General features: G+C 42.2%; 1 protein-coding gene across 1 annotated transcript in view; it reads left to right on the top strand.

The window, feature by feature from the left end:
* The window catches only part of LOC126375744 (dynein axonemal heavy chain 1-like), an 82,459-nt gene extending 60,000 nt beyond the window's left edge, over positions 1-22,459 (top strand). Inside the window, exons 52-85 of the mRNA XM_050022848.1 lie at positions 379-541; positions 1,058-1,227; positions 2,138-2,359; positions 3,149-3,310; positions 3,797-3,974; positions 4,416-4,546; positions 4,771-4,876; positions 6,048-6,202; positions 6,507-6,695; positions 7,105-7,234; positions 7,482-7,629; positions 7,941-8,121; positions 8,341-8,408; positions 9,425-9,554; positions 9,971-10,114; positions 10,597-10,763; positions 11,089-11,314; positions 11,817-12,012; positions 12,574-12,767; positions 13,132-13,289; positions 13,999-14,098; positions 14,460-14,592; positions 14,870-15,003; positions 15,171-15,312; positions 15,652-15,776; positions 16,216-16,380; positions 16,827-16,979; positions 17,533-17,668; positions 18,492-18,627; positions 19,150-19,245; positions 19,711-19,841; positions 20,553-20,734; positions 21,541-21,670; positions 22,178-22,459. Of these exons, the coding sequence (XP_049878805.1) occupies positions 379-541; positions 1,058-1,227; positions 2,138-2,359; positions 3,149-3,310; positions 3,797-3,974; positions 4,416-4,546; positions 4,771-4,876; positions 6,048-6,202; positions 6,507-6,695; positions 7,105-7,234; positions 7,482-7,629; positions 7,941-8,121; positions 8,341-8,408; positions 9,425-9,554; positions 9,971-10,114; positions 10,597-10,763; positions 11,089-11,314; positions 11,817-12,012; positions 12,574-12,767; positions 13,132-13,289; positions 13,999-14,098; positions 14,460-14,592; positions 14,870-15,003; positions 15,171-15,312; positions 15,652-15,776; positions 16,216-16,380; positions 16,827-16,979; positions 17,533-17,668; positions 18,492-18,627; positions 19,150-19,245; positions 19,711-19,841; positions 20,553-20,734; positions 21,541-21,670; positions 22,178-22,392 (5,196 nt within the window). The 3' untranslated portion in view covers positions 22,393-22,459. The remainder of the gene's footprint in view (positions 1-378; positions 542-1,057; positions 1,228-2,137; positions 2,360-3,148; positions 3,311-3,796; positions 3,975-4,415; positions 4,547-4,770; positions 4,877-6,047; positions 6,203-6,506; positions 6,696-7,104; positions 7,235-7,481; positions 7,630-7,940; positions 8,122-8,340; positions 8,409-9,424; positions 9,555-9,970; positions 10,115-10,596; positions 10,764-11,088; positions 11,315-11,816; positions 12,013-12,573; positions 12,768-13,131; positions 13,290-13,998; positions 14,099-14,459; positions 14,593-14,869; positions 15,004-15,170; positions 15,313-15,651; positions 15,777-16,215; positions 16,381-16,826; positions 16,980-17,532; positions 17,669-18,491; positions 18,628-19,149; positions 19,246-19,710; positions 19,842-20,552; positions 20,735-21,540; positions 21,671-22,177) is intronic.
* Positions 22,460-23,011: the final 552 nt, after the last annotated feature.

The following is a 23,011-nucleotide window of genomic DNA, read 5'->3' as shown; positions in this document are numbered from 1 at the left end:
TGGGCAGAGCCACAAGTAATCAAAGACAACTTGCAGCCACTGTTGATACGAAGTCCAAAGATGGATATGATGCACCTTAGTGTACCATTCTGACATAATAATATGATGCACCATTCTGACATTTTCTACCAAAAAAATACACGTGATTTTGGGTAGGGGGAAGATTAGTCTAAAACCTCACGTCATGAGGGTAATAAAGTGATTAACAACATCATGTACAATCGCATTCAAAAGTGTTAGGTTTTCGATTGCCATGCTCGGTTATCAGAAATATCTACTAGTTTTAAGTCCGCTTTATCAAACGCGTGGACTTTTTGATTTGTTCACAATCATTGACACACTGATTCTCAAAGTTAATACGACTTGTTATTTATATAGTTGAGCGAGGTGTTAGAAAACTACCTAGAAGAGTATAACCTGGCGACGACAGTGCCGCTACAATTGGTGTTGTTTGAAGACGCCGTGGCTCACTTATGCCGAATATCAAGGATCATGCGACAACCTATGGCCAACGCCCTGCTGCTTGGAATGGGCGGATCTGGTAAATAAAACCTAGAGAAGAAATCGTATCATGTCATTGGCTAATATTCCAATAAATAGGAAGGACTGGTCATTTTCAACCAATCGAAATCCCTACAATTTTGTTGTTAAAAGCTCAAGTAACACGATTAGGCCTCTGACGCCCCTGACAGACACGTTTGCAATCTCTATCAGAATGGGGAGAGCCACAATCTACCACACACACTATCATGACGTATAAAAAGATAAATTGTTGATTGGAGATTGCATTTTAATTAATTTTGTTTGACTGTCGCTGTCGGATTATTTGACGCGAACTGTCCAAAAAACTGTCTTCAGATAGATAGATAGATAGATAAAATACTTTATTGAGCACAATGGACACAAAATACAGAGATAAGGACAACATATACAGAAAAGCACAACAGGCGGCCTTATTGCTCATGCAGCAATTTCTTCCAGGCAACCTCAGCTTATGTGCCTGTACAATATTATATAAAATTGAATGTTATTATACTTAACTATAACATTTCACCAGGCCGGCAATCCCTGACTCGGCTAGCAGCCAGCATGGCTGAGCTGACATGCATGCAGATTGAGATCACAAAGGCATACGGGCTGTCGGAGTGGCGCGACGACCTCAAGAAGACGATGATGCGCGCCGGCGCCGAAAACAGAGGCACTGTCTTCTTGTTCTCTGATGCACAGGTACGCACTCTTAAACGTATGCTGATACGTGTCTCATCCTCTCCCTAGCGTTATCCCGTTTTCGCCTATCTAACCTGAAGATTTGACAAGACAGGTTTTGTTTGCTGATAAATGCCTAATATCATAAAACTTATTATGTATAGAAGGGACAGTTTCCGCCCCGCACCGATACCAGCTTGATTAAATTACCCCACCTCCGATTTACGTACCCTGTTTAGTCTGTAAGGCATAAGGAGTAAAGATCATGCGCGGACTGTCTGTCTCGCTTGGTCGCACGGGATAAGGCGGGACACACAAGTTAACGTGTACAAAAACTGCATTTGTGTAGTACTTGTGTCCGTGTCGACGAGATTTTTGTATGAAGTGTCTTTTAGCAATTTAGCTTACTCCGGGCACTCCATCCTACTTAATACTTTATCCAGAACTTCGGTATATTTAGGTCTTAACTTGTTTTTTTAAGTTTTCTATTGTTTTTATGTAATAAATAAATACTAGTCTAGTCTTAATTACAAAGATACTTAGTTAAGTGGCGAAGTTAAGATGGGAAGCACGCGGTGCGGAAGTCACGGTGAAAATTACTATTACTTAAAACAATTAAAACACATGTCTGGGCGATGGGTTACGGTACGGTTCTTCGTAACTATATTAGGTATTGGAGACCAAATGCAGCAATTTACCCTGGTCATCACTAATTTAAGAGCAACGCTCTTTTGTCGGTATAACATTCCTCTCCGTGCTACTTTTTACCCTGGTAACCAACCAAAATCCCCCAAAATATTGTTTGCAATAAAAATTTGATTGGTATTCTTAAGAACTGTGTAAAGTATTTATTAAATCCGAATAGTTGCCTGAAAAAAAAAACATATTATTACACTTACTTAAATGCTACAAAACCAACTTTGTTATCCAGATAAAAATGGAGTCATTCTTGGAGGATCTGAACAACATATTGAGTTCGGGCGACGTGCCGAACATCTACGAGGTAGAAGACCTGGACCAGATCTACCAATCTGTGCGTCATGCAGTGATGGAGATGAGTCTGCCGGCCACCAAGACGAATCTATTCGGGTGCTACCAGAAACGAGTGCGGAGTAACCTGCATATTGTTATCGTCATGAGTCCCATTGGCGAGGTAAGAGAAATTAATGTAACCCCATACTAAAATCCGTGAGTTGCTCCATTCATTTGACAGCAGAATAGAAAGATAGTACATATACCTAACACGTTACTCTTAGTGCGAAAGAATCATATCATTGACATATTTCACCCACCCTTAGCCTGGTATTAATAAACGAATCTCAGCTGAGACTGCCCTCAAGATCATGCTCAAGTCTCTGTTTTTATATGAGAACCGTCAGATTGACATGATCTTGAGGGCAGTCTCGAAGCTGTGATTATGTGATATTAAGTGCTACTAAAGCGGAGTGGAGATGTGCATGAATGGACCAATCACCGCGAGAGAAACAGGGACAGAGCGTCTTATCTCTCGCTCTCTCACACACCTGGTCACTTACGAACGTCTCCGCTTGTGTCTACTCTCAGTTTTGTAAATCCACCTCAACCCTGGTTTCCTAGTTAATATCGAGCTACCAAACTTCCCTGGCACAGCTCATGTAACGAATCAGTAAGAACTTATGTAAATAGTTGGTCCTCAATAGGCTACTTTACAACCTAGTCAAATGAGATACTTTTTACAAAACGAAAGTTTTCTTTGGAGTTTTTATGGAAATACTGTCCTGTGACGTCATCGCTAAAAGCGGTCAAACGACGTAAAAAATGTTATTTAATTCATAAATAATATTCGAAATAAGTCTTAAAGTGAAATGAGATTAATTTTTGATCATCTTAGACTCGCTACTATTTCTAGATCAGCATTTTATAATTTATCTTTGACACAGTCAAATACCATATTGTTGTGCAGCTGTTCCGCGCGCGCCTGCGTCAGTTCCCGTCTCTAGTGAACTGCTGCACCATAGATTGGTTCAGCGAGTGGCCCAAATCGGCTCTGGAGTCGGTCGCCAAACACTTCTTCGAGAACATGTACGAATTGGACACTACTCAGGAAATATACGACGGAATGGTTGTAAGTACACGTTCTGGCCTTGACTGGATTCGAACCCTTACCAGTAACACTACCTGATCCTTATTCTGTTCACGATAATTAATAGATCTGCATATACGTCACACACTTAAAACTTTTACCCTATCTTATAGAAATGTACGATATTTTACCTCGTAAGAACCGGATTTCCAGACACAATACTTATTTAAACAATGGGATTGGATTTTAAAAGGCATCTGGTTCTTAGGAGGTTAAACTGAAATAAAAAAAACGCTTGCAAAATTCTTTAACCCCTTAAACGCCGGAACGCGGATCTCGACCAGACACAATGTAAAATCTATTGTGTCTGGTATCTCGGCATATGAGAGGTTAAGTGGTCCTCGAAGCTTGCCCAGAAATACATAGGATAGATTTGCCTTTATAGTTATGTTTTGGTGATTGAGTTTTAAGTTTTAAGACTTCGTTTCCGGCTTTATGGACTTGCTACAGATATTCCCAACATTTCAGGCGATATGTTGCAACGCCCACCAAAGCGTAGTGGACGCGAGTGTTCGTTTCCTACACGAGCTGAACCGTTTGAACTATGTCACGCCTATGTCCTACATGGAAATGCTTGGCGCGTACGCAGAAATGTTCCGCAAGAGGCAAAATGCTATATTAACTGAATCTGGAGCGCTGAAAACTGGTAATTTATTAATTTCTTACATTTGAAGTTCCATATATGCTGAGAAAGAAGAAACACCTGAGTTTTTTTTTTAATATCCCCGTAGAAAATCAAACCTAAGACCTCTACATGAAGTAAATCTACATCTAAGTCAATCGGCGCTGTAATATCGAGAAGTATACCTAAATAAATAAGGCTGATTGTACTCTGGATGCGTTTTCGTACGAATTCAACTCGTGCGAACACGCAAGAACAATCTTTTTTTTTCACGTGACTTATTGTAGATTTGCCTCAGATGGCATTAACTACTTGGTCGGGCAAATGGGGAGCGCTGAAGGCTCTCACCCGGTACAACGTTTAAGACAACAGGCCTGAGGGTGCCCAGTTGGGCTATAAGAACAATCCCAACCTTCCAAGTTCTATGGGAACGCGAACTTTATAGATCCTAACAAATCCAAACAGGTCTAGACAAGTTGGACCAGACGGAGGTTGAAGTGAAGCAGCTTCAGATTGAGTTGGCAGAGCTGAAGCCGTTAATGGAGCGCGCCGCTGCCGAGACTGCCAAGGTCATCGAGCAGATCGCCATCGATACGGTAACTCTCACTTATTATTTGATTAGCATACAATTGTGCCAATTCTATAGAACACTTAATTCCATTTGTCTGACAGATCTCGTAAAAGTGCCGTCCTTCACCTATGATAAGTGGAAGAAAGAGATATTGTAGATTGCCTAACCAGACCAATGCATATTGCATAACGAACAGGGACCGACTGAACCGATCTTGTTTTTGTCTACAATGCATGTATGTGTTATCAGGCAATAGCAGAAGAAGCACGCGTGAAGGTGGAAAAGGAACAAGCTATTGCGAGCAAAATGGCGGCTGAGACTACATTGATGGCTGAAGACGCCCAGAAAGACCTTGGTAAGTGGCTAGCGACCATAGTACTGTCTACATCTCTTTGCTTTAGTTTGAAAAAGGATTCACACAATTTTAAGAAAGAAGACATAACTCACGCCCGCAATCCTGGACGTGAAATACGGACACAGATAAGAGAAACCTTGATCACCGAAGTTATAACAAGTAAATCATCATCATCATCACCAGCCCATTAACGTCCCCACTGCTGGGGCACGGGCCTTCCCTATGGATGGATAGGGAGATCGGGCCTTAAACCACCACGCGGGCCCAGTGCGGATTGGTGGTTATTAACGACTGCTAATGCAGCCGGGACCAACGGCTTAACGTGCCTTCCGAAGCACGGAGGAGCTCGAGATGAAATTTTTTTTGTGGTCACCCATCCTAAGACCGGCCTTTGCGCAAGTTGCTTAAATTCAACAATCGCAGACCGAGCGCGTTTACCGCTGTGCCACCGAGCTCCTCAACAAGTAAATGTGCCAGCCTAATGACAACAAGCTCGCCCCCTATCACATTGAACTTAAATAAAGCTGGCGAGGAAGGTGTATATACTATACACCTCTGCCTATCTTTCGAGGAAACAAACGTGAAGCTACGTTATGTTATACATTTAACATAACGTAGCTTCACGTTTGTTCACGTAAATACGATAAGCCTGCACTCCAGAGAAAAACTTTTTTCAAAAGTGATCAACTATCTATTTGGGTGATAGGATAACTTGACATTGGCCCCGATTCCTGCAGACACCTCCTAATTTTACTTTAAGTTATACCTGTAATTTTCTTATCCGCCGAAAAGGAAAGGGACGGCTGATTGACAGCTCTTAATTTTTGGAAGAATGAGTAAATGAATGAATAATCCTGGCGAATCAAAAGGTATCTCGCTGGTATGCAAACCGTTTGGCGTGCGCTGTCAACAAAATTCAAAACTTTTAGACGGTTGTTTTAGATTTGTGTTTAAAATTGACGTGTGTCCCATAAATTTTATGCTTGTCGATTACCCGTCCCTTTCCTTTTATACGGATAAGAAAATGACAGATATAACTTAAAATTATATGGTGTTTACAGGAATTAGCGCCATTATACGGTTAAATCTATCCATCGTCTTAGGTGTAGGTATATCAGTATATGGGCTCTTTTCATCAGGGTACAGACCTAACTTTATGTATGTCGTCCAGACGAGGCGATGCCCGCACTGCTCGCCGCGGAGAAAGCACTACAAGAGCTGAATCGTAACGATGTGGTGGAGGTGAAGGCGATGAAGAAACCGCCCGCTGGAGTGTTGCTCGTCATCGAGTCGCTCTGTGTCGTATTCGATATTAAGCCAGTCAAGGTTTGTACTGACATTTCTATAACATTATGTTACATGCCATGTGATGGCCTTTGGCGAGAATAATCACTAGTTTACTCGCCTTGACACCTGAAAAAATCATGAGATTAACTGGAGTGTTAGTTCTAGTATTTGTTACCTGCCAGAGGGCCTAGCGAAGTGGCAACCTTTTCTATTGCCACGTTTGTTTTTCGATAAGCGAATGTATTTCTGAACGACATCGGCCGGATTGTTCATAACAGGAGATGTATTTAAGTATATGTAAACTTCACTTTTTTTTCTTCACCTGCGTCTGCGTCCAACATAGGAAGCGGGCGCGAGTTTCGGCGAGAAGGTCCTGAACTACTGGAAGCCAGGGTCACTTATGCTGACTGACCCCACCGCCTTCTTAGAGTCGCTGATGAAGTTTGACAAAGAATCCATCACAGAAGATATGATCAAGAAACTGAAGCGATTCGTAACCGATCCCAACTATGATCCGAAGAAAATTTTAAAGGTACGTAATATTTGGTTAGTCTACAATATAGTAAAAAATAAAGATCTCCACAAAAAGAGATGGGAGCGGCAAGAGGTAGGTAAATCCAATATGTGGCATTTAAAGTGTGATGCATTCGGTTTTAAACACCTTCCCACTTCCCGCCCTTGATTTCATCCGTTACCAATCTATGAAGTGTTTATTCCTACTGCGAGATAATATTGAACTGTAAATATGTCTGAATGTCTTTGAGGAGTTCTTGGAGAAAAATATTTTTATTTGTTATTTTTATATTAGAAGGGAATTACAAAAAATCCCCTTTGACATTTATTTACCTGCCGTACACTAATTAAAAAAAATAACCGTTTATAATCCTAAATACTGTGGCTTTTTACTTCGTATATTTTATCCCAAGTTACTGTAACAACAGGTATCAAAAGCGTGCATGTCTCTATGTATGTGGGTGCACGCGATGTACAAGTTCTATCATGTGAACAAGGGGGTGGCGCCGAAGAAGGCAGCGCTACAGGCCGCTTCGGATGAACTAGCCGCCGTAGAAGGTATGACAGACATATATGGGTAGACCTTCGAACACACCAACCTCAACCTCAAACCTCAACCGGTAACCTCATTACCGTTCACGCAAAAATATCATAGAATCTTCTTCCGTAAGTTGGCATTGTCTTTGTGGCCGATTTATTGCAGATTTGCCTCAGATGATAAATAATATTAAAATGATAAGCGGACCCTGTAAAAACGGCTATGCAGATGATGATGAATATTAAAATAATGTTAAATGTTGAACAGCAATGCTGGAGGCGGCGGAAGCGAAGATGCGAGCTTTGTTAGAAGGCATCGCCAAACTGAACGCGTATTTGCAAGAGAAGGAAGAAGAGAAATGGCGCATGGAAACTGACATCAACCTGTGTCTTGAAAGAATGGACCGTGCTAACAGGTGCTCTAGTTATGACATGCATAGATAGAGTCTCACGCCCTTGATCCCTACTGGCTATAGCTCTTAGCCATCATGAAGATGCGATTGGGCTGCGTCAACGGCTTCTGGCAGCTCAATAACTAGCGTTGGTCATCCATCTCACAACCCACACGAAAAAATCAGTAAGCTAAAATAAACATAATCTTTAAGCTGAATGGAAGCCGAAGCGGTTTAAAAACTGGCGAATGGATTGGCTACTATACGCCTCCATTAATCCATAGTGGAGCAGCCTCCAGCATTTGCTCAGCAGTAGGACGTTTATGTTTTATCAGATTAATAAACGGCATGAAGAGTGAGCGCGTCCGCTGGATCCAGACCATAGCGCAGCTGGATATAGACATAGTGAACCTGATCGGAGACATCCTGGTGAGCGCCATCGCAGTCGGATACATCACGCCCTTCACCGAGGAGTACCGGCGTGAGCTGCTCGGGCTATGGATAGACTCCATCAAGGTAAGAAAGACCAGATTTGAACACAATTTCATAAATAGATACATAAACTCATGTCAAATCAGAAGACCTGCAGCCACTTTTCATAAGAAGTCCTAAGATGTATATGATGAAACGTCAGGTGATCAGCCCGTCATAGCCCATGGGATAGTGCATCATCAAAGAAAATCTATCGAAGATCCCTCAGACTCCTTTGATTTTAACTTTACTGTAATATTGCAGGAAATGGGGGTACCTCACACGGAAAATGCTACGCCACTATCGGTTCTTGGAGATCCAGTTCAGATACGGTAGGTTACTAGATAATTTGCTCTACACTAATGTTATTCGGGAAGAAATTCCTTTTTTTCACCTTTGATGGGTTCGTTCTCTGCCCCAGACTTGCCCGAAGGCATTCACGAGGCCTAAGATGGAGCAAGCTCGCCCAGAAGGTGCCTGTTCATTCTGGCCTTGAAAGCACCCGGGTTATTTGCATTCGGAAATACAGAACACGGCAGAGAATTCCACTCCCTAGCACCACTACTACTACTACTACTTTCTACTAGAAATAAACTGAACCGTTGGTGTCTCTTGTGTGTATTTGAATTTGTTTTGTCCTGTGTACCCTACGAATAATTATTATTTATTCGTAGTGTGTACCTAAATAGGCCTCCCCCAAGGATCTCCACGACGATCGGTCCTGCGCTGCCCGCATCCAGCGGCTTCCCGCGACCTTCACCAGATTGTCGGTCCACCTTGTAGCGGGCCTACCCACTGAGCGTCGTCCGACACGTGGTCGCCATTCTAGAACCTTTCCGCCCCATCGACCATCGGTTCTCCTCGCTATGTGTCCTGCCCATTGCCACTTCAGCTTTGCAATTCTCCGAGCTATGTCGGTGACTTTAGTTCTCCTGCGGATCTCCTCATTTCATTTCTGTTTCGATCGAGCAGATCCTTGGGGGAGGCCTATGCCCAGCAGTGGGCGTCATACGGCTGATGATGATGATGTGCACCTAAATAACTACTAATAATATTACTACGCGAATGTTTATGAGGATATGGATGTTTTTGGGACATACAGATTTTTAAACAGATTTCATATTAAAATTAGGCAAGACGTTTGTAAACTTAAAACAGTTTATAAAGATATAATACTTACGCTCACGAAGTAGCGGGCAGCCCTCAGAACAGAATATAAAGAGTGGGCATGTGTGTTTGTGTGCGTTAGCTCGGTGAGGTGTGTGTGGGTATTAAGCTCATCTTGCGATGGATGTTTTTCTGACTACCCCAATTGGAATATAGTCGTGAGCTTATTTTATTTCCGTAGTACCTGGCAGATGTATGGTCTGCCGCGCGACCCGCTATCGGTGGAGTCTGCGGTGCTCATGTCCAACTCCCGTCGGTGGCCGCTCATCATAGACCCTCAAACACAAGCCAACAAGTGGATCCGCGCTATGGTTAGCCAATTTACCTACTACCTTGAACGGTACTATTACTGTTCGTAGACAAATACATACATAATTGGTAAATTTTCACTTCGGAAATAATTACTGGCATAATTTCATTTCCTAACTTGCCAAAATCATAAATATACGTAATTTTGTCGGGCATATTTTCATGATCAAATTATTCACTGACCAAACTATCACATTGCATTTTTTTCATACAATGGGCATTATGTTAATTATGTAAACTTGTTGCAAACTATTGGTTTATTGATGATAGCGAAAATCACCACGCTAAAATTCGGGTATGGCTTTTGAACATTGCTTGGCTGTTAATCAATATACGTTCATCGCTTGTTTATTTTTTATTACTTTGGCGAAAATTCTGTAATACACCACATTACTAAAACATCCTCATATACCTACAGGGCAAAATCGAGGGATTGATAGTATGCAAGCCGAACGACAGGGATTTGCTGAGAAGCTTCGAGTCGGCGCTGCGGTTCGGTAAACCAATTCTATTGGAGAATGTCGGCCAGGAGGTGGATCCTGCGCTAGATCCGGTGCTAAAGGTATGGATATATTCAACTACAGATTGACATAAGATAGTGCTCCATCACCACTGCCGTCGAATAAGGAATAATATACTGGAATAATACTACGTATAGAACGGCAACTCTTCGCTCCCCACCAGCGGCTGAGGTAAATTTACCTCACCTGCCGCGACGTCAGACGTCACGCGCGTGTACATGTGTAGTATCTGTGTAAAACGAGGTGTTCTGTACGAAGTGTCCGAGATGTGGCACTACTCTACTGCGGATCGGAAAAGGTGTTTGGACTAGTTGTCAAACCATTTAGTTTTTGAAGCCAACTTGGCTTAACTACTTAACTCTACTTACCTATTTGTACTAATATAGCTTTATAAATAGATCCCACTACCTCTGAGCAAAAGCCTTCTTTCCATTTTCCATAGTCGTGTCCGTACCTACTCAAGCCGGTCCATCCGGTCTCGGTCACTATGACCAAAATATATTTGTTTCAATCTTGTCATCAGCGACAATACTTCCGTCAAGCCGGGCAACTGGTGCTAAAGCTGGGCGAGTCCCTCATCCCGTATATGCCGGGGTTCCGGCTCTACATCACCACCAAGCTGCCCAACCCGCGCTACACGCCCGAGACTTCTGTCAAGGTGCAGGTTGTCAACTTCGCGCTTGTGCCTAGGTGAGTCACGTAATACATACAATCACGCCCATGTGGGTGTAGACACAAGTTATCCAACTCTTGATGTTCGTTCCAAGATAGATATTAGTTGGGGATTTTGTGTTTAACTCAAGTGACTCAGATAGGGTTACCTCCACCATGTATCAAACTTTTATGTGAGGATTTGTCTAGAGCAGACGATCACAATAGTAAAAAAATATCGTTACACTTACTCGAGCGTGTCAGAAGTAATCAAACCACCAAAGTTTCGTTACAAAATATCAATCAATATATCAAATATCATTCTAGCATTTATAAAAGTTATTTCTTTTGTGCACATCCCTAGCGGTCTATCTGAACAGCTACTATCAATAGTAGTAGCACAAGAGCGTCCGGATCTAGAAGAACTACGTGGTCAGCTGATCGTGTCGCGCGCCCAGATGGCCACGCAACTAGCTGAGATGCAGTCAGACATCCTGTACGGACTGTCCAACAGCGAGGGATCGCCTGTCGATGATCTACCCCTCATCCTCACCTTAGAAGCTATCAAGATCAAAAGCGCTGAGATTACTGTAAGTATAGTCGTTGTTTTTGGATGTCGATACCTTTGTAAAATTAAATATTTTAGAAACTACAATTACCTGTGCAACTTCCGCTATGGTTGATTAAGGCTCTAGACTCTACAGCTTTGCTTTTAAATGAAGGTTGTCAGACGGAATGATGACCGAAGAAACCATTCTGTTATATAAGTAAGTTTACTGTGTATCACCTTGGTATCATAACCTCTCTCATATTTGAGAGTCACCTACTTATATCGTTATTTTGTTAGGATATGAACTGGCAGCTGGTGCATTCTGAGCGAATAAGTCGCTGAAACAAATCTTCTCATCACAATTATTGGTATTTGCGGACCATTATCCGCTTCCGCTAGACACTTCCTTGGAGAACTCTGCTGGCTGGAGGCAGCATTTTTTTTTTTGACGTGATTTAATGTACATCTCCAGTCTCCAATTTGCTACATAATAAATTCAATTGACTTTCATGCAATTCTTGACCACAATCTGTACCTTATAGGTGAAAGTAGAAGATATAGAGCGCACAACAGCGGCGATAGACGAGACACGCGGCGGGTACGTGCCGGTGGCCAACCGTGGTCAGATCCTGTTCTTCTGTCTGTCGGCTATGGCCAACGTCGATCCCATGTACCAGTACTCGCTCGAGTGGTTTGTCAAGCTCTTCATACGCAGCATGGCTGAGACTGAACCAAACGGTATGCTCATTGTTTCAATGTTGTTCTGTGAACCGACCGACCGATGTCGACCAGTACTCGCTCGATTGATTCGGTAGGCTCTTCATACGTAACAAACATGGCTGAAACTGAACCCAATTGTATGTTGTTTTGTTGGAAAGTAGGTCCTACTTGTATAATGGTTTCACCATTTATTGATAGCCTATCCAGAACTTGTCTTGGAGTGGTATAATAACAATTAAACGTATAGACTATCATCATCATTAATTTAAGATCCACGCTCTTGTCGGTGTAGTGTTTTCCATGCTACTTTTTAGAGAAAAATAGGGCAGTGGTTTCCCTCTTGTCTTCCGCCGCCTTTATACAGACTATAAACCGTCAAAATAATATAGAAAGTAACTCTTAAAGCTATAAAACCGAGCCATCGGGGCCCTCAGACGGCTTAAAAACTATGGGAATCAGGTTGGCTTTTAATGCAGATATTTCCAACTACCTACACTTTCTATTTACACTGCCCATCATGGCAAACTTTACGGGTGCGAGTTATGTCGTGTATATTATGACGTGTTACAAAATTTACAGAGGACATAGTGGAGCGTGTGGAGACAATCATCCACCACTTCACGTTCCTGCTGTACCAAAACGTATGCCGCAGCCTTTTCGAGCGACACAAGCTGTTGTTCGCGTTCCTAGTGTGCGTGCGTATACTCATCGACAAGGGCGTCATACGATACAGCGAGTATAGCTTCTTGCTTATTGGCGGCAAGATTCTGGAGGTTAGTTTTGTTATCTTTCTTTATGTTTAGAAGCTTGTAATTGGTCTCAATTTAGCTTATGTTTGTACTTATACTGGGTGTTAGTGACATTGTAACGAATACTGAGGGGCATGATTCAGACCATGATTCTGAGTTGATATCAAGTGGATTTTTTGTCGGAAAATTCATAAAAACTTGTGTTTTTTTATAATTATTTTCCGTTCCATACTTTTGCGACAGAAAATTCCACTAGATACCAACTCAGAATCATGGTCTAAATCATCCCTCAAAGTTTTCGTTACGATGTCACTAACACCCTTTATTTAAGGTTCCGTGCTGTTAGGTTTAGTCAATAAATACATTATTTGTGTTATTATTATATTAGGAAACGGAGAACCCAGACCCGAAATGGATTTCGGAGCGCATGTGGCTCAATATCCAGCAGATGGCCAGTCTGCCGACCATGAACAAGTTTGTCACCCACGATTTCCCCGCACAGCTCAAGTTCTTCAAAAATTATTACGACGCTATGAATCCGCATAGGTAAAAAAAACTAATGATGATATAGATCCAAAATTTCGCATGGACAGGAGGGGAACCCGGTGATGTAACAATTAACTCGCCCGTCCCATATTGACAAGAGCTGCAGGTACAAGTCTCGCCTGAGTCATATATTTTCAGCTTGATTTGCTCTTTGTGTGTTTTGTTGTTTTTTTGTACTGTATCTTCTCTGTATCTTTACAAATGTTTAGAACGCCTTTTCATCCCGCTTGTCATAAAAACGGCCTCCGTAATCGAGTGGTTTGAGCGTTGGGCTCACGATCCGGAGGTCCCGGGTTCAAATACCGGTGGGGACATATCACAAAAATCACTTTGTGATCCCTAGTTTGGTTAGGACATTATTGTCCGAAAGTAAGATGATCCATGCTTCGGAAGGCACGATACGCCGTTGGTGCTACTTACTGATGTGAGTTAGTAGTCGTTACATGAGCGATTTCAGGGGCCTTTAGCGACTTAATAGTAACCCTGACACCAGGGTTGATGGGGTTGCTAATCCACCACATTAGAAAAAGACCCCGCTTCTCATTCTAGGAAGCTGGCTGATTCAGACTTTAATAGGTATTTATGTAACTATAAATCATCTCGGGCTCACTCATCACGACTTGCCATTGCAAGAATGTGGAGAAAAATACACCTATTTCAAAAATAAAAAAGAGCCTTTTTAAAGCAATGTAATACAACTGTTTTTCAGGTTACCTTTACCAAAGCCACTGGATTCGCAGCTGGATACCTTCCAAAAACTTTTGATATTAAAGTGCTTACGCCCTGATAAGTTGATTCCGGGACTGCAGGTAAAGCGAGAAAAGAATACTAACTTTATCTAACAAAAATACCATAATCTCGGTTTTTAAAAGGCTACTGTCATTCTGACCTTTCAACCCAAAGCATAGAGAATAAAACTACGTATAGAACGGTAACTCTACTCTGACGTTCCGATTCCAAGGTGTCATACTATCTATTATGAACCATCAATGACCCGTGGTCTCTGCCCGGGTTAAGTAAAGTACACATGCTGAAATCAACCTTGTCTGTATTACTTTAAGGTGACGTTTGGCTAATGAAGTGCTCGAGGGGTAAAGATGTTTCAATCGGATCTTTATAATTTATGTAGTTCGCAGTTTTTTTTTTTTAACTTTTTATGCTGGCTATCAGGACTACGTGGTGCACGGTCTGGGGGCGCGGTTCGTGGAGCCGCAGCCGGCGGACCTGGCCGCGTTGTATGCTGAGTCGGACCCGCTGGCGCCCATCATCTTTGTGCTCTCCACTGGCACAGATCCTGCCGCAGGTACCTACATACAAATGCCCCAAAAAATTGTATCAAGTCCAGAAACAGACCATTTTTGTTCCCCATTTCACCCCAAATTTACAAAATAAAAAAAAAGAACCATTTTATATTTCGACTTCTTTTCTCCATATGGCATAAACCAGATTACTTTACTGGACAAATGGAGAGCGCTGAGGGATCCCACCTTTATTTTTAAATAAACTTCATAAAAAGTTGTTTTGACAAGTAGGTATCTCACCTAGTTCAATGTTTATCTAGCCTAATTTTACGTATCCAGATTTGCTGAAATTCGCTGATAAGATGAAAATGGGGAAGCGCTTCGAGAGCATCTCCCTGGGACAGGGGCAGGGACCGCTAGCGGAAGCCATGCTGCGGGCTGGTGGAGACTTCGGAAACTGGGTGTTCTTCCAGGTACGTGCTACACTCTACGTTCATACTTACATATCAACACTTTAGTAACAAAAATACTTACGTACCAACTACCATTTTGGCTCATAAAATATACCTACGCCGCTACGCCGATTTGGATGAAAATTGGCACATAATAAACCATTTATTTCATAAATCGCTTATTCTAGAATTGCCACTTGTCGCCATCTTGGATGCCGGTGCTGGAGTTGGCAGTGGAGCAGATCCAACCGGAAGTGGTGCACAAGGACTTCCGGCTGTGGCTCACCTCCACACCGTCGCCTTTTTTCCCTGTTGCGCTGCTTCAGAATGGTATCTAATCTTTCCTACCACTTGAGCACACCCCGAACACTCCATACAAAACACCTCGTTTTACACAGACACTACACATTGACGTGGTCGTACACGCGCATCTGTGTGTGTAACGTCTGACGTCTATGATTGAAGAGTAAAGAAAGACCGAGCGGGTGCGGTAAACCTAGCTCAGCCGCTGTGGGGAGCGGAGAAATTCCTTATTGAATGACTTGAGTCTATAAAAAGATTACGAGAAAAGCCTTAGCGTTGCTCTTTTGTCTCTGACATAATCATCATATCAATCAACCATAAAACCGTAGATGAATTCCAAAGCTATACACAATTATTTATCCACAGGGTACAAAATGACAATAGAGCCACCTCGTGGAATCAAGGCGAATCTGTTGAAGGCCTACATCAACCAAATACCGGACTTTTTAGATTTCTTCATGTCTAGTGATCCTAAAGTTCCTAATTTCAAGGTAAATTCTGATTTGTTTTAGGGAGTATTTTAGTTTTTACAAGAAGAACCGGCCCAATTATAACCTATACTATAAAGAATGTGGGTAAGCTAGATACAATTAGATATCCTCGTAGTTTCAGCTTTGACTGCTCTACACGCACCATAGGTTCGAAATTAAAAGCGACAACTGGTATTTTGTGGCTAAGGTAGTCAAGGTTTTGGTACTTTTGTGGCGCTCTTTCAATCCGGCTGGTAACTACACTTGGGCTCAAGCCCAGTTCCAGTTCAGAACCAGTTCAGCTCTCTCCAATAAGGGCTTAAAGCCAACCCTCAGAGACAAATCTACAAATAATCACGTCCAGAAAAGGAAGTTTCTAATTTAGCCTCTCCTCAAGTCAAAAGCTGGGTACGCTGGGTACGTGATAAGGACTCTATAGATAAGTGTATGTTTATTCCAGTTCTTGTTATTCTCCCTGTGCTTGTTCCACGGTGTGGTCCTGGAGCGCCGTAAGTTCGGCCCGCTAGGGTTCAACATCCCGTACGAGTTCACCGACGGAGACTTGAGGATATGCATCTCTCAGCTGCACATGTTCCTTACCGAGTACACCGAAGTGCCGCTCCGGGTATGTACTATCTGTTTTATATCTATCTACACATTTTTACAGAACGTTGTGAGTTGCTCAGTACTTTTACAGTATTTTTAGGACGGCAGCTCCTAGAACTTGTAGTTCTGCTTCTGACTATTGCAAGGAGTATCGATAGTATATTGATAGTTAGTCACTATCGATAGTTCAAAATAGATTCTATCGATAGTATCGATTGTTTTTGCGATAGTCAGAAAGTGTAGTTACATTTGCATTGCAGTTGCAGTCATGAGATGGCTGCATTCGGTACATTGCTTTTATTGATCCACCATTGGGTTGATTTTGGAGGGGAACCTCGGGAAAGTAGGCCAAGCGGATTTAGTAAGAAACCGCAAATAAAATTCGCCATTATTGACACGAAACTTATTAAACTCGTCTTCTCAAACAGATTTTTTTGTGTTACTACAGCTTGATACTTATTTCAGATGTTGACATACACAGCAGGGCATATCAACTACGGCGGGCGAGTGACCGACGACTGGGACCGGCGATGTCTACTGTACTTACTGAGTGATTACTACACTCTAACTGTGCTCAGCGAACGATACGTCTTTGACGAGAACGGATTTTATAAGCAAGTGGGTCTTTTCAACCTCATCATCATAAACAGCCCGCATCATCCCATCCTTCTAGGTATACGCCTTTCGGTCCTGTACTAACCTCATCCACAATTTTCACGCAGTTACAACGATGTCATAGTCATCTGACCACCGGGCCTTTTTCTACCCACTGATCTTTTCAATCTCGTAGCCACCATTCTGTGACGACCATTGTCCACTGACCTTCCTCGCGTCTAGCCAAATGTCCGGCCCATTCCATTTACTAATCTAATCTAGCTTACAAGATTCCACCGCTGAGCAAAGGCCTCCCGTTCCTCTTTCCATTTTTCGCGGTTTTGTGCGTATTCCGGCCAGTCCCTCTGGCAAGCGTCCAGCATTTTCATTTGACCTAACAAAACATAATCGTTGAAAATAAATATACTCCAAATTTTAAGCCAATAAGCACCATTGGTATTTCCTGACATAATCGGAACACCCTGAATATCCTCTTATGCTTTTTGTAATTATGATGTGATGTTATTGTCTTGTTTTTGTATGTTTTCTATTCTATTCTAAACTGTTCCCTCACCAGCAACCGACGTCGTCCACCGTCGAGGACTACCAGCGCTACATCCGCACGTTGCCGCTCAACGATGACCCCGCTCTCTTCGGACTACACTCCAACGCTAACATCTCGTACGCCATGTCCGAAACCAACAGCAATATCAGTAAGCTTTTGTTCTCCTATTATACATATGTAACTACATACATACTCAAACGCAAAAATATCTTTATTCAGTTGGTAACATAGTTAAACTTTGAATAAGTACTTAGTCAATTTTTATAGAAATATTATTTTTTGTCGAACGTCTCATCCGCTTAGAACTACTGTATCTTCTCACAACCTGTACAGCCGAGAAAAAGTAGTTGCAAGACGTTAAAAAAAGAAGACCTGCCTAAGGCCTGCTTTTTGTTACTCGTAGTTGTACAAAAAATGCATTTGATTATATTTGTTTTTGATTTCAAGAAAGTATTGAATACAATTTAAGTAATTTGACTACTTACCTAATTTTGGTGAAGAGAAACTCCATGGGTAGAGTCACAAGAAAAGAGAAAACAACATTGTACCCATTCTTGATACGAAGTCTTAAGATGAATATGATGAACCGTATTATGATGTTCTTCTATACATACATTCATAAAGGCATACAAATGCCCGTAGAACCACAAATCACCATAAGACAACTTGTTTTTTTATGATATCATTGACCATATGACCTATCTACCTAGATAATCCATTCGCGACAATAAAGGAATTCTTTAGGAATGTTATTCACGATCGATTCTGAGTCTTGATAGTGAGTGTAAATTTGCTTGCCTATTTTATATACCTCCCATATATATTATACTTGATTCCACTGCTGATTCCCCCCATGGCTTACCACGTATCTCGGTGCTCTCTAAATCTCTCTCCAGCATCAGTCAAGATCATCACGCCACTTCTTCCGGGAATATTGAAATTTAACCCTGTATATTGCTCATTTACACCAGCGACCCTGTGCAACCTGCAACCAAAGGAGAAGGCCGGAGAAGGCGGATTGACTGCCGAAGAGATGACAGAACGTGCCGCCAAGGAAATTCTCTCGGAGTTGCCTGAACAGCTCGATATCAAACAGATTTCTGCTACGTGAGTCTCTTTAATAAGTATCAACTATACAAAGCCAGTAACAAATAGACAAACAGACCAAGAACAAGTCTTGCGCACCTAGGGCTGCGAACCACCATTCATCATCCCGTTTTCACTTTTGGGTCCGCTTACCTAACCTAAACATTTGACAGGTCCGGTTTTTTACAGAAGCGACTGCTCATCTGACCTTCCAACCAGAAGGGAAAACCAGTTCGGTCTGCAAAGCTGAACAGATTTGGGTGAAAATTAGCACAAATATCGAAACCTAGGGGCAGACATACACGGTCATAATCTATACCTACTTATTTGTTTTATAAGTATAATTTCTTTAATTCGGAATGTATGTACAACACCCCCCCCCCCCTCACTCTCCCCCGCGCCTCACCCGGCGCAAAGGTACCCATGACACTCACCGTCTTGCCACGTTGAATGGCAGTGGACAACCTTTGCATCAGGTATGACCCGCAGCGAGCATTACATACCCGAAAATGAAGTAATTATTCAATTGTAATTGCTCTATAGGTATCCAGTGTCCTATAAGGAATCGCTGAACACTGTGTTGGTGCAAGAGGCAATACGATACAACAAGTTACTGGGTGTCATCAAAACGTCGCTGAGGTTAGTTTATATTTGAGAGCATTTGCAAGTTACTGGGGCCGAATGGAAAACGACGAAAATAAACAATAATATTATAATTCTACCTAGTCGGTTCGGTAGCGACGTCGGTTCGGTTTTAACAGAAGCGACTACCAAGTTGACCTTCCAACCCAGGCTAATAAAGACTACGCACTTAAGTAAATAGTAGCTTCCGAAGCACGGAATCGTCCTATATCCAATACTATTTGCGCTCCATCAAGTTTGAGTAGCTACACCCTATTAAACGTAACATGATCAGAATGAGAGCAGGACAGAAATATAGCACACCGCCTAGTGCGAAAGAGATGAATGCCATTCTAATTATGTTAGGCTTAAATGGGTATAGTGCGGAAGAGACATATATATATACCAAGAAAATTTTCTAATAGTATAAAGTGGCAGACAGGATAATATAATGTATATTATACTCGTAAACATCGTTGACAGGGATCTCCTCAAGGCCCTGAAAGGCTTGGTGGTGATGTCTGAGGCTTTGGAGAGCATGTCGCGATCGCTGTCCATCAATACGGTGCCTGTCATGTGGAGCTCCAAGGCCTATCCCTCGCTCAAGCCGCTGGGTAACATTATATACCTCTTTTATGAATCGGGTAGTTTCCTAGGTCAAAGATAAATTATGAAATTCTGATTACAAAATAAAGACAGATCTAAAGGTAAGTACAGAAGGAAAGGAACATACAAAGAAAACAGACAGTACCGGTAAGCTTATCTCTATATAAAGAGATTTCTTCCAGCCTTCCAGCTGACCTACATGACGTCGTTATTTGGTTTATAAATGTTTGTATGTCTGTTTAGAATAGACAGTGTTTGTGTGTATATTTGATGTGATCGGCGTTGTATCACTTTTGGGAATGTATGTTTATTATGGTTAATTGTGGTTACATACATACATACATAAACTCACGCCCGTAATCCCTAATGGGGTGGGCAGAGCCACAAGCAATCAAAGACAACTTGCAGCCACTGTTAATTGTGGTTGTCTGGAAAAAATCGAGTGAGGAAGTTGAAGACCAAGAAGAGCTTACATGGAACAGATTAATAAAAAGGTTAACGTCGTGTCTTACAGGGAAGTCAAGGAATTGGCCTTTGATAGACTAGAATGGAAAATGCTACACCGACAAGAGCGTGGCTCTTAAATTGATGATGATAATGGAAGAAATCGCTTTAAGCGATAAGGCTGCCATTTGCCATGTACCTAGTTAAGTCTTTTGTAATTATTTCATTTAATTTTGGTGCAATAAACTATATTTGTATTTATGTACTGGTTTCAGCGGCGTGGGTGAAGGACCTGATAGCGCGCGTGAACTTCATGCAGGCGTGGGTGACGGGCGGCATCCCCAAGGTGTTCTGGATCTCGGGGTTCTTCTTCCCGCAGGCCTTCCTCACTGGCGCGCTGCAGAACTACGCGAGGAAACACGTCATCGCCATCGACACTATTGGCTATGCTTTTGAGGTACTTAACAACATAGCAACACACACACACGCACGCACGCACGCACGCACACACACGCACGCAATACTGGCAATGCACATGACACCTACATATCGATCTCACTCATTAGAAAAGCTTAGCTTAGTAGTCTATCCCTGGTATTTCCTAGTAATATGTACTGATCGCAAGATTTCTACATCGTAGGGATGGGTGTGCTGATATCTTCTACTTACTTGTCTTCATTTTACAATCTGTTAAGTATACCTGTTTCTTTTTACTGTTTTTTTTGTCAATTTTTTTATATTCTTCTATCGTGTGGATTGATGAGGTTGATAATCAACCTCACTGGTGTCAGGGTTATTATTGAGCCGCTAAAGGCCCCTGACATGACTCATGTAACGATTACTCACTTACATCAGTGTAGTTAATGAATTGTAATTATTAACTACATAACGTGCCTTTCGAAGTACGGGTCATATTACTTTGTTATAATGGAAAAGCGGGGCCTCAAAAAATAGGCTATGTCGCTTGAATCCGAGACCCCAATCCACCCGTAGTTAACTTTATTATAAAAGAAAATAAACAATTTTCATTTTATTTTTTCATATCAACGCTGCTGAAACCATCGGTCCCGCTTATTATTATTACCAACCCCAGGGGGAAGTTGTGCACCTATGTTTGTTGTCGCGAGATAATCGGCCGCCTCTATGGGTAGAGTATTCAGGTCGTCAGGATCGTAGGTATATTAAGTCGTCGAGTTGTCTAGTTATGTTTTACACGGGTTGTATTTAGGTACATCTGTAACCCGTGGTTTTTACCATCTGCAGGCGTTGTCGAAAGTGCCCGACAAGAAATACGAAGACGGGTGCTGCGTGCGTGGGCTGTTCTTGGAGGGCGCTCGCTGGAACATGGGCGACATGTCGCTGGAAGAGAGCAAGCCCAAGGAACTGCATACAGGTATCTCCTTCTTTCTATCTCCTTGTCATATATTCATCTCCCTACACTATATACGATGCCGACGACCCGATTACTCTAGCCATAGAGGCGGCCAATCAGCTCGCGACACCAAACACTTCAGAACCCCGATACCGACCCCTCCGGCGTGGTCGACGATTTCCCTCGTTCAGCGCTTATCACTATCGACCCACTAGGGTCGATTAATCCTTTCAAATATTCTTACTCTCAGACGACGCCCTGAGCCGAGGTTCGCGCCCAACTGGGCACCTCCAGGCCTGTTGTCTTAAACGTTGTACCGGGTGAGAGCCTTCAGCGCTCCCCATTTGTCCGGCCATGTAGTTAATGCCATCTGCGGCAAATCTACTTACAATAAGTCACGTCAAAAAAGAAAATAAAAAAAAAAACATCTCCCTACGCGCGCCTTATCTACGGTACTTATATCAATGCTTTTGACTGCACTACTTATTTACTTACGTTAATATTTTACAATAAAAAACATCCGAACAGAAATGACGATAATCTACATGAAGCCGGAGCAGAACCACAAGTTGAGGGAGGGTCTGTACGAGTGTCCGACATACAAGACGCTGCTGCGCGCCGGGACACTGTCCACCACGGGTCACTCCACCAACTACGTCATGACCATAGAGCTACCCACCCACAAACCCCAGTCCCACTGGATTAAGCGCGGCGTAGCTCTATTCTGCGCTTTAGATTATTAATCTTCTATTATTGTTATATTATTCTAGTCTGTTATTATGATATCAATAAATTGTTAAATTTTTTAAATTGTTTCCTTTGCCAAATTACTCTTCCTTTACGGACACCACTTAAACCGTGAAGCGGTACATGCACATTCTGGGATTTGAGCTTTTTGGTCATTGAGAGACCCTCTGGATATTATGAACTTAGCCAGCGATAAAAATCCCCAGACGTAAGCAATCTCTCTTCTGGACTAAGAAGACTTACGACTTATCAGAAGGATGTCTGTCCGTCGAATCCAAGAATCTGCCCAATCCATTAATCTGTCGAATTCAGAATCTGTCCAATCCTAAATCTGTCCAGTCCCGCAAAAAGGTTCTGTCGCTGAACAATCCTCCTTACTAATGAAATGGACACTAACGTATTGGTTGAGGCTATATTTATTCGTAGGTTGAGGCGTTGACAGCCTCTACGGTGAGGCGCCACGCCACGTGTCAATTGCTTTTCATTTAAAAAAGCCAGCCTATTTTCATTTTCGTAGATCAAAAATATCTATGAAAAAGCTAGAAGTTTCCTACAAGATACGAGTCGTATAATTAGTTGTAAACAATTAACATTTTCGTTAAAACTTTTTTGTTC

The sequence above is a fragment of the Pectinophora gossypiella genome, chromosome 19 (genome assembly GCF_024362695.1).
Source record: "Pectinophora gossypiella chromosome 19, ilPecGoss1.1, whole genome shotgun sequence".
Taxonomy (NCBI): domain Eukaryota; kingdom Metazoa; phylum Arthropoda; class Insecta; order Lepidoptera; family Gelechiidae; genus Pectinophora; species Pectinophora gossypiella.
This window is presented reverse-complemented; position numbering and strand designations above follow the sequence as displayed.